The following is a 16,240-nucleotide window of genomic DNA, read 5'->3' as shown; positions in this document are numbered from 1 at the left end:
AAAGCTTTTCAAAAAAAAAAAAAAAAACCATAACGACCACGCTACGAGGCAATGAAAAGCCACAATCACTCGGTGCAAAACTGGAAGGGGCACTCGGCGGCATTCTGTCGGGCATTTATGCTTTCGCATTACTAACTCATAACAAGAGCTTACCGCATTTGCACGATCCTAACACACACCTTTTTTTGCTAAAATTAGCCTTCAATTTAGCGTGCGCATCACAATCAGATAAAAAAACTGAATCAGACTCAAAGCGTCCAGCAACATCGTCATGGACCTGAACTCCTTCCAATGTCCAACTCAATCCAATCCCAAACCACCCGTCAACATCGCGTGAACTTAGCTGCATCCAATCTTCAATGGGCATTCATTCCATTTCATTTCATTCCTTAAGAAATTATGGAGGCAGTTAACACAGCAATCACTTTCGGTATTCCAGACGAGTTTTAATGTCAGCAGGAGCTGGATAAGTAACCTTATGAAGCACAAGAGATACTTGCTGCCACAACTGTGTACGCAAAAAAAAAAAAGGACTTCTGCCAGGTACGTAGGCTGCGTCTTTCTGCATGGTAGAATCTGCGTGAAATTATTTTCCCGAATTTTCCCACGTAAACGTACCTTGCGCGTTACAATCGGGGGCGCGTTAGAATTGAGCAAATATGGTAGGTGTCCCCAAATTTTTTTTGCACGAACTGCGTGCGTTTCGGTTCTTGTCGTTTTTTTTGTGCAATCGGTTACCTTCTGCTTACTCCAATGAACCACAATTGTTGACACTGCCAAATGGAACAGTGAATATAGAGATAACCGTACTCAAAATTCTCTCACCTGGAGTTTGATGACGTCCTCGTCGTTCTCTGGCGCCTGCGCTTCCACGCTCCCTTCCTTCACCACCACGATGCTGTGACCTGAAGTGCCCGCGTATGAGTGAGGGCGCGGCTTTGGCGAAGGGCGTGGCGAGTTACGCAAAAGCCGTGCCGGACTCTTGCTTCCCAGCTTTGGGGACTCTTTTAGAGTAGCGCGACGCCGAGATTGCCAGCAGGGAGGGAGAAGAGGTCAAGCGTGAGGAAGAGAAAAGAGTAGCGAGAGGAAAGTTAGTAGAGGAAAGAAAGATGTAAGTTGCAAAGAAGGATGCCTGAAAGTTGGACGAGAAAGCACGCTAAAGCTAAAAGCCAATGACAAGGAATACAGTTCAGTGAGCCATAGAGTTTCTTAGTACGTATACTAGATAGGAAACTGCACCTGGCAATCCATGTCATGGTGGGGGTTTATGGGAAGACCCCCGCTTTTGGCTTGAGCTTGGCATGACAATTGGATACTTAAGCAGTTTTGGGGATTTGCTCTCTTCACTATGCATTAAAGGGACCCTGCAACACTCTTCATGCAGTGCAAGTAAACCAGCGTAACGTTTAGATTACACTGCCAGGAATACCCGAGCCAAATATTACACGTGCACGTGAAGCGGTAAGCGCGCAAATCGCCGTGAAAGACGCGGAAAAACCAACTGCTCTCTCTTCAATTCTCCTTATTATGCACCCCTGGCATGGCTTCTGCGACGTCAATCGGGCCATGGCTGTCCTGGCTGTCCTATTGGCTGTTGCTGGTCAACTTCGCGGCTAAATTCTGGCATTTCCCGTGACGATCAGCCGTCGTTGGCGCTGTGTAGGAACCTCTTCTATGTCTGAACATGTCCGCATACTTTTGGTGTTTCTGTTGTCTTGAGTGGGCGCGGAGTTTGAGTGACGAACTAAATATTCCCCTTACAATGAGCCCACTCAACAACAAATGTTTATTGCTTCAAAAACGCCCTACCAGCCTGAGCACTTGCTTGCAAGCAGGCTGCCATGCCTGCTTTTTCGCGGCTTCAGACCGGAAATAGACCCGTCCACGTTGCGGGGAAAAGGACAAAACTCCCCGGCATGTGACATATCGAAGGCCGCCGAACAGAACGCCGCACGCCGCCCCCCTCTCCGGGAGAGAGCGCGTAGCTTTCGCCGCGTTGTCCGCGGTTGAGTTGAGAGGGAACATTTATGCGCGATTTTTCATCGCGCGTAGTTTCGGTGATAGTGAACGGATTTTCATAATTCTTGCAGGAGGAGATTGCTGGGACAATAGACTTTACCCTAAAATACACTCCGAGTAGTCGATGGTAAGTGTTGCAGGGTCCCTTTAACACGCCTACGAGCTACGAGGAAGCCAAAATCCTCCCTGTTCTGTGGTAGCCAAGTTTGGTGAAAAGGCAGGAGGCAGTGTGTGATCGTACCTGATATTGTTCATGCTGCAGTTGAAGGACGCATGGCTAAGCGGGTAATATGCTGCTGCAAAAGTTCTAGCTAACAAAAAAAAAAAATACTTTGACGAAGACAACATACGACAGATACGGGCGCCTGCATTTGTCCAATCTTCTCTTCATTTGCGACTGTTTAACGCCACGTTTTCTTTTTTCTTCAAGTATGAACCAACTTGCTCAGCAACAAGTTTTGTCAAACTGTAGTTGACAGTCGGTGCACCGGTTTACCACGAAGATGACGTTCGCTCACAAAGCTTTCCAAACACTTCAAACAACTTATCATCTGAAATAATAGTAAAATTAACAAAATAAGAGTCCCTAATGAGTTTTCCACAAGATATTGACATTGTGTTGTTAACTACCAGCTAGGCCTGCAGAATAGTAGGCCCAACCGTTCCTGCAAAAATACGCTTTACTTCTTTTTTACTTAGCTTTCAAACAGCCTGTTTTATTTTCCACTTATACAAAAACACACCGTTCTTTGCGTTTTTTAGTGACACTGCGTTCGATACACGGCCACTAAAGCGTTTCAATCCAAGCCAATGACGAAACTAAGGTGAGCGCATGATGTAATGGCGGCTCATGACAACACAGACGACCTTGATGTGAGCCACGTAGCCGCTATCGCCAGATTCCCCTCTAGTGTATACTGTAAGAAACTCTATGAAGCGAGGAAAGCGATTTCAAACCTGTGAGGTGGATTCCTATCGAGTTGCATTGACTAAAATGAATAAGCATCATAGAAAAGCGATCTGTGATATTGGAGGTGGAGCCAAGGAGAACTTTTAAATCAGTTTCATCAACAATGCAATCTACAGGGCTGTCTAGTGCAGGTTAATCAGCATTGTGACGGAAACACAGTGGGTCCATTTTATTCACCAGTCTTGAAGAGCCTACAGACATTCTAAGGGCTCCCCTCTAACATGAAGTGCCATAAGAATAATGACAGTGGCAAAACAAAAATTTTCTATGGTCCCCATTTGCAGATACAAAAATTAACAAAGTTTGTTTTATATTATTGTTCTCAACAGGTTGACATAGTCGCCTCTTTCATTAATGCAGGGAGACGTCTTAAAACCTTGAACATGTCAATAACTTTACACTAATGCGTTAGGAGCACACTCTGCATGCTTCAGCTGTGGTAAAAAAGATCGAAGTCGACTGCCTTGATGTTCAAACGCCATGTGAAATGGCCATTTAGCACTACAGTTGAACCTCGTAATTGCAAACACTGATATAGCGAAATAAATACGAAGTTTGCTTGGTCACGCTTCATTTCAATGACACCTATTCTTTCTATAACGAAACCCAAACCTCGAGAGCCGCGCGGTAACAGCTGTAACGAAGAAATATTTGGTTTCCGCGAGGCTCAAAACTCGACAGCTAGCATATTGAAAGCAAAATTAAAAAAAAAAAAAAACAGAAGAGTGAGACAAAACAACAATTTTTCAGTAGCTTGAAAAACTGCACAAGTAGAAAAGGCCCTTATTGTGTGAACACTCTGGAAAACTTCATTCCGCTCAGACTGTGAAAAGCCACCTGGCAAAGGCCACGTCCTCCTTCAAGTAAACAAGAACAGAGGCCCGTTTTGCCGAACGAACTTTGTTCTGTTGTAATTTTGCAATCTCACGTTCCGGTCTGTTTAGTTTGAAATGCCACAAGGAGACCGATAAGGATTACCTCATTTATAGTGGGCTCAAAGTCTAGAACAATGCGTTTTTTATTGAGGATTGTTGTGCAAGCCAGATTGCCGATTTATTAGAGCCGAATTTTACTTCTACGGTTACAATTAATATTGGATATAACGAGCTAATTTACTGCCCCAATAGTACTTCGTTATAACGAGGTTCGACTGTACCACCGAATGCCTGGCCACATTTGGCCTCCTACGTAGATAGCGTTATTAACTACGGTACGGTGTCCGGACTGTTATCCCAATATCCATAACGACGTACTACAATTCGCGCTCGCCTTATCAGAAGGAATGAGACTTATCTTAAAAGTAAATTGCCAGTTCTCCCTAATTGCACTGCCCAACCAAAGCTGACATTTTGGATCACTCACAATGCATTATATTTAGGGTTGTTCGTTTTCGGGTTTTATATTTTTTCAAATTCGGGGGGTAAAAATCGGGCGGTATTTTTCAAACTGATATTCGGGGGAAAATCGGGTTTTTTGCGAAACCATTCCTTACTTCGGGTTTTTTCGGGTTAAATATACGGTTGTACTTATCAGAACTTACACTGAGCTTATCAAAACGTATCACGGGCTTTTTAAGTATAACACGTTAAATTTGGTGTTTCAAGCTGGTAATTGGGACAGACACCAGAGTATTATAGCAAATACAGTATACTACCCGAAATTTTGTGTTTGTTTGAAAATGAATCAGTGGTGTTTGAAAATGAATGAATCAGTAAACATTGACTCTTAGAAATTATACATTTTATTCTCGAAAATCTGGTCATCGATTTTTTACACGTCCTTGTTGACATACATTATCATCTGCATGCGCAACATGTCAGTCTCCATTCGAGATCTGTCCGGTCGTTGAACATATCTCAGCTGGGAGAAAGTTCTCTCCACATCACAGCTACCATTAGCTAGGCACAACAATGTCAGTGCAGCTTTTGCAAGCCTTGGGTAGCGAGAAGTAGAGTCATGCCAATACTCGATTAGTTCGACAGCTGGGTTTGTGGGGCTCGCTTCCAGCAAATACTGGTTGAACTCGTCATTAAGGGAATCTACATTGTCGGTTACGGACATGAACAGAGGTCGGTAGTCCTCAAATGACTGCCCCAGCAGACGCTTCTGAAACGGATCAAGGACGGCTCCCAACTTCCACAAAGTTAGCTGGTTTTCCTCTTTTTCTTAGACGTTCCGTCCAAGTGTGCAGCGCCATTTTGTGGCGAGTTTCGTGCAGAACTCTTCAGAACATGTTTTTACTAAATTAGCGCTGCGCTTGGGTAACATAGACAAAACAGCTTTGGCCTGATCGCTTTTACCGATCATCGCCGAAAGCTCCCCGACAATCTGCTGCAGCTTCACGTTTACCAGGTGATCAAAGCTGGGCATCAAAAGCTTCCCACTTTCAAGCGTTTTCTGGGCTTCCAAAAGTGGGCCGAGTGCATCTCTCATCAAGATTGCCTTCGCATAAACAACTTCTTTTTCAGAAAGTATCCCTCGAATAGCTTCCGCCTTGCTGCTATCATGCGAGCTTTCAGCAAGTTCTGTTAACGAGCTCCACATTTCTACGACTACCACAAGTGCTTTGTAGAAGCTTTGCCATGGATTCGGGACAACAGAAGGTGGCTTCTTAATGTCAGGTCCAAAGAGGCCATTAGAAGAACAAATTTCAGTGTACTTTTGGTAAAGCTTGTTAGCGTGCTTAAATAACGCTCCAAACTTGATCACTACGGATCGAACATCAGACATGCATGGTAAAGAAATGGCATGGTCAACACTCACATGAATAAGGTGTGCTATATCTTTCACATGCAAGATTTGGATCCCTTCAGCCTGACAGATTTCTCGAACCATCTTTCGCATGTACTCCGCTGAGTCTGTGGCTACTGCCACAACGTCTTTCCACGTCTTGCCAACCGTCAGGAGCGCCTTGCTAACTGCGCTGGCCACCGTGTAACTGTTCGATGCATTTACCCTGTCGACGTCGACCAGAACAACGTGCTTCTTCACGTTTTTCTGGCTATAGTAGCACAGGAGAGTGTTGATGGTAGGCACACCAGTGATGTCTGGGGATTCATCGACGATGACGCTCACTTTCACATCTCGCATATCATCGCGGATTTTCTCCATGTCCTTGTCAAAAGCTTCTTTCAGGTATTTCAGCCGAAGTCTTTGTCCTGTTGGCATGGTCTTCGCGGCCTTGCAGTATTTGCGTGCGAAGTCTCCCAGCGGTCCGTCCGCCTGGTGCATGCTTATTCCCCTGTACGCTAGGGCACGAACAAAGTCATGGATAACGCCGTCCGCTTCAGTTTCTTTCGCACGCTGTCTACAGGACATATCAAAAAGCGTCTGCTGAGACGTTCCCGCAGTCTCAGCTTCCTTGGAAGCCGTCTTGAACTTCTTATGACGAGATGACATTAGATGCTCACGAATTCGGTCGTAGGGCTTCTTCGCTGGATCGGTGACCATCTCGGTGTTGCAATATTTGCACACTAACGTGCGGGTGCCTTCACTGTCTTTCGTTGCGATCTGGAGATCTTCATGTTCTTTACACCAGTCATCCAGTGTCTTCCGTTTTCTTCCCATCTCCACGCTGAAGTTTCCGGTGCCGCCTTATGTCCGCGACGGTGGCTTTGCGCTCACAAGACGCGCCTGGTAATGCTAAGTGAGGATGGCGATATGCGTCTCGTTGGTTAGAGTTCGCACCAATCAGAAGCCTGATTCACTTCGTCACAGAAAAACTGGAAGAAAACCTAAGAGACCAACCTTGGATCGCGTTTTGTTCACATTCTCTTCTCGTTCGTCTTTATCCCCACCCAATAAAAAACGTGACCCTTTTTAGAAGTTCTTCGAAAAAGAGCAATACCACAATTTCCAGAATTTTGCTGCTCCTGTCAAAACAGGATTTTGAGTGCAGTGGCTTCTTTCCCTGCTTTTGTGGCCATTCGAAAGGAGATATCACCAGCTGCGTGATGCGCGGGGGAGGAAGGACACCACGCACGGCTCTCAGCAGGGCCGACCGACGAGCGCGTCTAAGTCACCGTGACGGAGGCTGGCTGAAGAATAGCGATAATAATGCGGGTTGGAACCCACGCTGGTAAAAAAACCTGTACACAAAACGTCTTCGTCGCTCAATCTCTCCCCCACCGACTGGTCACCCGTCCCTTCCGCGTGAAATTCTTGGAAGCAGGTGCACATACCCGAGACTAATCTGCAGTGGGCAAAGGGGCAGATTTCTTTGCTTTTCTTTCACCCTAAATTTGTTCACAATGTACTCGAAGCGTGGCCGGCCTTAAACGTGTTTCCCACTTTCTTCTGCAAGCATTTTTTTAGGGGGGGGGGGGGGGTGCATGTACGCCCTCACGGCGACCTGTCTAGAAAGCGTGGATAAAAACTGCAGCGCTACTCTCCAAGCAGCAGGGTGAAATGCACCCGTTTGTTTGTGAGCGGGGCGCCAGGAGAGAACGGCAGACCGTCAACTCACGATTGTGCAGATCGCTACAGGGAGGTTTATTCGGGGAGAAATCGGGTTTAACCCGATTCTCCTGAAACTTGTTCGGGGTGCAAGAATCGGGTAAAATCGGGTTTTACCCGAAAACGAACAACCCTAATTATATTGGGGCGAGAATAAGCCAGATTTTTACTCCTGATCAGGTGTTCTCATACACCAGATGCTAAACTTAAACAGCGCTGTGCCAACTGGCACTGCTCGCTCACAAAATCAGCGTATGCCCAGCTATAAAACCTTCATGCGCACGCAAAATAAAATTTCGGTGCGATAGACCGAATTTATCTACGGTGCAATACACTGATATTATTTAGGAAGTGGGTGCATTGTGACCGGCATTTTAGCCCGTACGGATGTCCTGACAGCATTGTCTCCTGATTGGTTGAACACGCTAGCGCTGTCAGGTGTGGTTGTGTGGTGCAGTGTTTGCGCATCTGGTTATTGATCCGAAAGGCGCTGATTCGATTCCACCTCCTTCAGACTTTTTCTCATTTTTGTTGACTTCTTTTCTCGTGCAATTCTTTTCACCTTATTCATGGTGTTGTTTTTTTTTTGTTTTTTTTCTTCAGAAACTTGGTACAACGTAATACAGGTCTCCTGCACTGTTCTGTTGCAGCACCGCGTCTGGAGTTCTACTCATTCAACCTTTGCCTTTACAGGTTGGGCTGGGTTAGATCTTCGATTAAGATACATCAAAATAAAGCATACACGAAAACAATACAGCAGCGCGGCTGGTGTATTGTATTGGTTGGCTGCCGGCACAATATCTACATCTTATTAGTAGAGCTAGACGCGGACATCGAGGAACCTGATTCCTTGCTCTTGTTCCGAGAACGATCAGGGTCATTATCGTTTGCTTGTAATGGTTCATTTCATTTCAATTATTGCATCCTTAAAGGCCAGAGTGCATTACATAAGAGGGAAGGGGGCGACAAATACTCAGTGACAGTGTACAATTTGATGGAGACATACAGTACACATTATACAATAGTAAACGCGCGTAATAATAACGAACAAAACGATAAACGAACACTTTCACTGGGGATTAGATTCAAGAACAGGAACAATTTGGTAGGAATAATTATACTGTGCGGTGATGCACTATCGCTGAAGTGTTGGGTTATTGACTGTAATCAAGTGGGTTTCCAGCTTTTGCCGGAATGATGTCCGGTCAGGTATAACTGACCGGAGCAGTGCTGAAGCAGGCTAGCTTGCACTTAGCATCAGAATTCCACAACACAGTGTAAGTGAAATGCCTACAATCTAGCTGCACCCTGGCCTACAATCTAGCTGCACCCTGATGCGGCGACTTTGACACCCAAAGCTACAAAAACATTCACTAAACGAAAGAAGGCGTTGCCGAGCGCGTACCTCCGATCGGGTTGTTGACGGTCGACGACACGTACGGAACGTCGGAATCTGAGCTGATGGAAGGGCGCGGCGAGGACGCTTTCGTGTGCCGACCTTTGCCCACTTTCAAGGAACCGCCGCTCGAGTGACTGCTCTGCTCCAGGCCCATCCTCTGTGAAACAAAAACAGCACTCGGATAACAAAGGCAACGAAACGAAGGAACGGGCCGACGCGCAGGTGCGCAGGTGGGGTTTTCTTTTGACGCTTAGATTTAAAGAACTTTTCAGGCAAAGATCACGTTCTTTAAGGCTTTAGAAAAGGTTTAGGATACGTACCTTGAGCTAATGGTGCTACAAATCACCAAAACAAAGTCTTCAACTGAAGGGCGCAGCCTCAACTAGAGTGAAGTCATGGTGAAGTTCACTCTAGCCTCAACAACACATACGCTGGGGGCTGCCATTTTTTTTGTTCACTGTGGCCAGGGGAAGTTTAAAGACTACGCCAAACAAAACTAAAAGGCACCAAATACCGTTTTGACTGTTTATTTGACTATTGCACTATTTTCTACCTAATTTTTATTTTTGACAATACTTTCAAAATATAAAATAGCTGAAAAACTTGAAGTTAAAACCGCAACCGAAACTGTCGCGCTGTCAGGTCAATAAATACGAGTACCAGTGCATTGCCTCTCGTCGGATATAATAATAATAATCTTTATTTGTGGAAAAGTTGCCCTGGAAGGCACGCACGGCTATACAGAAAGGCTGTGCGCCAGCTAGCCTGCCACCCAGGTACAGTCAACGTTATTAGAATGGGTGCAGTGTAGTAGAAGGTAAGGTGTGCCGTGCGGGGAAAAACGGAAAAACCGAAGCGGAGCGAGGGTCCTTTTCGCGACGAAAAAAATGAATGGAGCACAAGATGGCACAAGCGTCCCCAAGGGGACTCATGTTGCAGCGAGCACCACCTATAAGTTTTTAAAACAAGCTAAACAATTATTTGAAGGCTTTTAAAAAATATATTAGGAAATAAAAAAGAAGTTTTTTAGATGCGACTGCATCTCATTCACTCGCCTTGTCCCTCCAACGGCGTTGTTGTTGTCCGTCCACACCCCTCTTCCATTCTCCTCGCCGCGCGAGCTGCGCTCTCCGCCGCTCACCCCCTCTCCTCTCCGATAGCGAACACTCTCTCGCGAGGGTCATTGGGTTGGATTTGGATTGGATTGGATTAAAGTGAATTGTGTTGGATTGTGTTGCGTCATAGCCGCGGCAGGGGGTTTACGGCACGTTTCACGCAATGGGAGAATCAACCTAACGGAAACAACAACAGAACCCCCTATGCGTCGCATCTACACAGGGGTTCCCGCGAGGGGAGGTGGGAGTAATTTTTTTTATGATTGATAGCAAAGATTAATTTAACAACCAAAGCTTCTAAAACCAACTTGTAAGCAGCGGCCGCCAGGTGCACTGTTTACATGAGTTTCTCAGCAGAAATTTTCATCGCAAAGGGAACTCCACTAGTAGGTCCCGAATGACACATCTTTCACCCAGGGCGGGTGATGCCGGAGCAAATGTTTTTAAGTGGCACTTTAGGGGCTCGCCTTGTCGTCGTCAATCATTGTAGCTCGCTGTAACGCTCGATGTCAAGCAACTGCCGGAATCCGGCGGCGCAGCGAGATGACAGACCTAGCGCCACTAAACAAGCTACGCTTGTTTATAGCATCCTCGATAAACCGAGGCCAAATCTGCCGCATCGCGCTTTTTAGATGCAAAGCATCTCTTGCTCGGGGCTACGTTCGTTGCCCTTCCGGCGTCCGTCCGCACCTCTCCTCATCTCCCCGCCAGCAGTGATAACTTCCCTCTCTCCCCTCCTCCTCTCCACAACACCTGTGTGCGCTGCTCCTCCTCTCGCCCTCTCCACGCCAGCTGTGATAACGTCACTCTCTCCTCTCCCCAACACCTGTGCGCGCTGCTCCTCCTCTCCCCTCCACCTCGCCACTTCAGATAAACCAGGTCCACGCCGCTGCTCCCTTCAGTTGCTGCTTCGGCCTGCGCCGTCCGATGAGCTGACACTGGACGCCAACGATTCGGGCAGTCACCCGCCGCGGTGGCTCAGTGGCTAATGCATTGCGCTGCTGAGCACGAGGTGGCGGGTTCGATTCCCGGCCACGGCGGCCGCTTTTCTGATGGAGGCGAAAAGCAAAAAAATTACACCATCTTCCCACGTGCGAACCCTGTGGAGATGCAAAGCACCGCGAGTTTGCGCGGCTTTGCATCTCCTCAGGGTTCCCACGTGGCAAGATGGTGTAATTTTTATGAACCAAAGACCACATTGAAAAGACGAAGTTTAGACACACCTTCATTGCAGCGATGGTTAAGAAAAGCAGCGGAAGAGAGTCAGGGTCGTGAACTGCTATTTTTAGCTCATGGAGGAAAGGCTCGTTCGGCCATCACGCAGTGTGACGAACCCTACTTCATAAACTGTTGCCGTAACTGTGAAACCGCATAGCGTCAGATTTGAAATCCAAGGATTCCGAAGCATTCATGGGTTTAAATGCGGTGTAATTTTGTAAACAAATTTTGAGCTTGGAAGTAAGCTTATGGTTTATTTTTAAAGTTCAACGTGTGACGTCTACAGCATTTCAAGCGGCGCAGCACCACAGCAAAATTATCGCTTAAAGGTGCCTATAGTGAAAAAAAAAACTGTGGCTGATTCCTCTGTCATAGGAATCGGTAAAACACGAAAGTGAAATGTGCAGCGAAATCTGCAGCTGAGCATGATTTGCGGGTTGGCGGCTGTCTTGTGGGTGTGCTTTGCGAGCGACGTCCTGCTGGGGGGTCACTTCGGCAAAGGAGTACTCGCGTCATTTCCGTGACGCATGTGACGTCAGTGAAATCTTGGTGCATCCCGGCATAAAACACTTTCGTGTTAAAATATAAAACCTGAAAACGAACAGCCCTATGTATAACGTACTCTTTTGTTCTAAAGGTTGCTTCCCCACAAGAGGACCCTGTGTGCAGGGATTCACCCTTTACAGGCCGCTTGCTTCGTTGCACTGGCGTCATTTCCGTGACGGATATAACGTCAGTGAAATCTTTGTGTACTCCGGAATAAAACCCTTTCGTGTTAAAAAATACTCAAAAGAATTTCATATTATCCAAACCCACGTCGTCACCACTTATGTTTACAGGTGATTGGGTATAAAACATTAGACATCGTGGCTTTCCAGTGTTCCAGGTCTACCTGTCTTGCATAAAAGAACAGCATGCGGAAATAATTCTCAGCCACTCATTGCTTCGGCTTCTTTTGCGATACCATTATTCATTTAATAAAAAATCCCTGGTAATGCTGAGAGTGTTATGATATCAGCCTAAGTGGTGGCTGCTAAGGGGAAATCTGTGTGAAAAGACTTTTTCATTTTTAGGCTGCAGTGCTTCGACTTGCTGCACAAGGCTTTTGCTGGCTAGCTTGTTCATTGTTGATTTGCAAGTTGCTATGCAGAATAGTTAGTGCCAGTAAGTGGGACATACGAACAGATACATATACAATGTGATACATGCCTTGCAATTTCAGGTCTACTGTTCTGTCAAGTGTGTTAAAACAAATTTTATTTGCGGTGTTGTTGAAGTCACCTTTATCTTATCGCTGTCTGCACGAATAAATCTACCATGGTAGCGGAATAATATGTATATATGTTTTGCAGGTGTAGCGAATTGGTAAGAGTTCTTTTTTAAAATTGCGCAAAGCATGCGGCAGCGTGACAAATAATAAATTGCACAATACGAACGCTGCTTCGCAGTTTCAATAAACGTAATGCAATTTCGTTGTATGGTTTAATTTGCGAGGAAACACGTGTTCCAGAAAACGCAGTCCTTATGGGAGCAACATTTGTGGAATCAGTTGATAAATAATGACCCTGCATTGAGAGACGGAGGTATGTATTTCACAGGGTGTCGGGATAACAGATGAATGCGTCTAAATTCATTTCCAGAGCAAACGAACTTTTTTTTTCGCGCTTAAATTTCACGAATGTTGCATTGTGTGGTCTGTCACCTTTAGCACCGAGTTGGTCCAGATGTGGGGCTTGCGGTACATGCTTCGGTAGCTGTACTTCGAAGTTTGGCTGTAGTGCTAAATATAAACACAAAGAAATAAAAAAATGGTGGGAAAGGACACGCAACAAAACACCACATCAAGGTAGGTAATGAAATGCTTTAACAAGGAGGTGATTATTTTGGAGAAGTTACCAGTGAATTGCTAAATCATGAGAATGAATTTAGCGCCGGATTTCCATGGACTGAGCTAGCTGCATTTTGGAAATGCGCGGAAATAGGATTTATTTAACCTAAAACTCTAGAACAACGAAGGCGCGGAAAAACGTGAGCCTTCGGTAGGCATGTGTGGCGACGTCCTGCGGCAATGATAGTTGAGCAGTAAACTATCCTCTGTTACTAGAAAGACTGGTATACAACCAGTGTGGTATTCAGATGATGATATAAGAGGCGGAAACTTGGTGTCTTACTAAGTATCTCAAAACAAAGGTTATGCCGGCCCAAAGGCCCATTGAAAAAAGAATGCTATCGTTTGTAAGGATCGCGACTACTTGCACGCCAACCCCTTTCTGCCTAACTTTCCATCACGGCCGGCGCTGCCCAGCGCGCCTCACTCGCGCGACGGGAGCACGCCACAACCGGAGGATTTGTTGTCGCCGGGGTGGAGTGGACCCTTTTCCCCCTCTGCCCTACCGGAGAACCAGTTCTTCATCAGCACTAGCGCCACCAAATGGCGAGGTCTGGTGGGTTGTCGCATGACGAGAGGACGCTCTCTTGTCTTGGGGATGCGGTAGCGCGCGGACGTTTCGGCGCGCTGGTCAGGACCGTGGGGTACGCGCCACAAAGGGACTCGTCCGGGCGAGCTGGGAGACTGCAACCGCGCTCGCGCGCGCGGCGCCCCGCTGCTCCGGTATTCAATCGGTGAGGGGAACCATCTCGATCTCTAGCGTTGTTTAGTGCCTCGCTCCCAATGTTACCGTTATTGCCTACGATTAGTCTGTATGCAGCGTATTTGATTTGCACGTTGCAATAAATGCTGCAATTGGTGTTTTGCCCTTGTCGCCCCTGCCTTTGTTCGTCTCCGCAAAATAACGGACCCATCCGCAGCCGGCGCTCGCAAAGCATGTTTGCTGAGTGCGGATGGCTGCGGGGTGGGAAATGACCAGTGTGTGAAATGTAGAATCCCACAAGTTATATCACTTATGCATGAGAAAACTGCTTTGTGGATTAAGAAGTCCTTGCTCAAGGTAAGTAAAAAAGCGGGATTGGGCCCGTAATTTAATGCGAATGGCGAATAACCGGTGGACAATTTGTTTACCGGAGGGTCTACAAGGGGACGGCCAACGAAGCAGAATAAGACTAAGGACCCGACGAATGAACCAAGTACGAAAATTTGCGGGCACGGAATGGGCTGCGAATGATGATGACAGTCGACATGTTGGGTTCCTTTCTTTCTATCCCATACTTCCAACTGTCCTCGATCCCTGTATCCCCACTTTTTCTCTCCCTTTAGTTCCTCTATTCTCATCGCTGTCAAAGAGCTTCCTTCTCATGTCTTGTCCCCCTCCTTATATTCCCTACAAACGCACTGCTTTCCCTCCCCACATTTCCTTTTGATCCTTACCTCTCTGCCTCCTTCCGATTGATTTTCCCCTTATCATCGCCCGACTTCTCGCTGCATTCCATATTCTTTCTTTCTTTATTTCTTTCCTTCCATATTCCTCCGTCGTTACCCTCTCCTCTCTCCGACTCTTCCGCGTTCAGTGCCGTCGGCATCGCCAGTTCTTCGCCCCCTCTCTCCCACTCATTATTCCCCACTCCAAATGCACTCTTCCCCTCAACTCCCACATCCAATTCCAGTCCTCCCGTTAATGTCCCTTCCCACCCGCCGCGGTGGCTCAGTGGCTAAGGCGTTGCGCTGCTGAGCCTGAGGTCGCGGGTTCGATTCCCGGCCGCAGCGGCCACTTTTCTGGTGGAGGCGAAACGCAAAAACGCCCGTGTGTAACGATATTTCGGCGCACGATAAAGATTCCCAGGTGGTCGAAATTAATCCGGAGCTCTCCACTACGGCGCGCCACACCGCCTGCGTTGCGTCGGCGCGTTAAACGCTACAATCAATAAGTGACCCTTCCCGCAGCCCTTCTTGCATTCTATCCCCATTCTCTTTCCTTTTTTTTTCCGACTCAATACCCCACTCTCACTCACACTTGTCCCCTCTACTCTCTTCCCACCATCATCAATCACTTATCCACCAAAGTCAGGTGGGTCAGGACTCAGTACCGAAGCACTGAACAGACATATCAGTAATATTTCAGGCTGATTCGAGTGAAGGATAAATACACAAACTGAACATTAGTCTCGTAAGCGTCAGGTAGCAGGTTCGAGCCCTAGGCCGCATGATACCCACCGGCTTCAAAAGCGTCCCCGCACCTCAGCTGGTGTAGCACGTGGGAATCAACGCTTGGAGCTCTACCACAAGCAATCATGGGGGCCATGTGCGAGGTCCTCCAACACTTTTGGGTGGGCTCTAGCGCTGCTGGGTACCTATCAGTCATAAATGACACCACTGGGCACTCAACAGCGCACCCTGTCCTGCCAAGGGAAAAAGGGTTTGGAAAATCTCTACCCCAGCGACGCAGAGGTTCCCCAATTCTTTTTGAGCCGGGGTCTGGAGCCGCTGGGCACCCACCAGAATAAAAATGGGTACAGGCATTCCCCATACGAGGGATCTTGTGTCCTGGAAACTGGTCCACCACGTCGGATTGTACCATGGGTACGAGAATGTGGGATGTACTTCGGTACCGCTGCGGCACCAACCAGTAACTTTGTACAAGCGCTTCCCCCACAGGAGATCTAGTGCTTGGAAAGTTAGCCGACCTTCTCGGGAAATTATTCAGTGGAAGGGGTCGTAACCTTTAATCGCAGCGATGGCTCAGAGGTACAGCACTCACCGCATATGCGGAAGGCATTGGGCTTCCGTCCCCGCACGGCGAAGCACCCACGGTTTTTTTAATGGGTGCAGACGTCCCTGGTCAATTGCTAACCCTTGGGAGAGGAATTTACGCCGGGAAAGCTGACCTTACACTTTTGAGGTGACCCTGACCCTTGTCGATCTGGCGGGGCCCTCAGGCCTTCCACAACACAGCATTGGCGGGGGGTGAAAGAGTCTGCAGCTCATCTGCCACAGGCGGTTACTAAGTTGAGCATTCACCATGGCCGTGAAAGTAGCCATGTGAATTCAAGTGCTTTGATGGCGCCGCCACCTTCGGTAAAATAGGTACAAGTGACTCGCCGGCCTGGCACTCGGCCCTTGTGCGAGCGTTTGGGAAGTTTACTCGGCTTGTACGGGAAAGTTTCACTGCG

The 16,240-nt window shown here is 47.2% G+C and overlaps 1 protein-coding gene across 4 annotated transcripts in view; it reads right to left on the bottom strand.

The window, feature by feature from the left end:
- The window catches only part of Borcs5 (BLOC-1 related complex subunit 5), a 59,372-nt gene that overhangs the window by 20,577 nt on the left and 22,555 nt on the right, over positions 1–16,240 (bottom strand). The window contains exons 1-4 of one of the 4 annotated variants that reach the window (XM_077674097.1): positions 9,259–9,301; positions 9,164–9,220; positions 8,850–9,000; positions 826–1,004 (exon numbers count right to left, since the gene is read on the bottom strand). In XM_077674097.1, the coding sequence (XP_077530223.1) occupies positions 826–1,004; positions 8,850–8,997 (327 nt within the window). In that variant the 5' untranslated portion in view covers positions 8,998–9,000; positions 9,164–9,220; positions 9,259–9,301. Of the gene's footprint in view, positions 1–825; positions 1,005–8,849; positions 9,001–9,163; positions 9,302–16,240 lie in introns of those variants that run through there. The other 3 variants (XM_077674100.1, XM_077674098.1, XM_077674099.1) reach the window with 3 other exon arrangements.

This window comes from Haemaphysalis longicornis, unplaced genomic scaffold (assembly GCF_048455015.1).
Source record: "Haemaphysalis longicornis isolate Haplotype H1 unplaced genomic scaffold, Haemaphysalis longicornis Haplotype H1 scaffold_6, whole genome shotgun sequence".
Classification (NCBI taxonomy): domain Eukaryota; kingdom Metazoa; phylum Arthropoda; class Arachnida; order Ixodida; family Ixodidae; genus Haemaphysalis; species Haemaphysalis longicornis.
The sequence above is the reverse complement of the archived record's forward strand: the minus strand, read 5'-3'. Positions and strand labels throughout refer to the sequence as shown.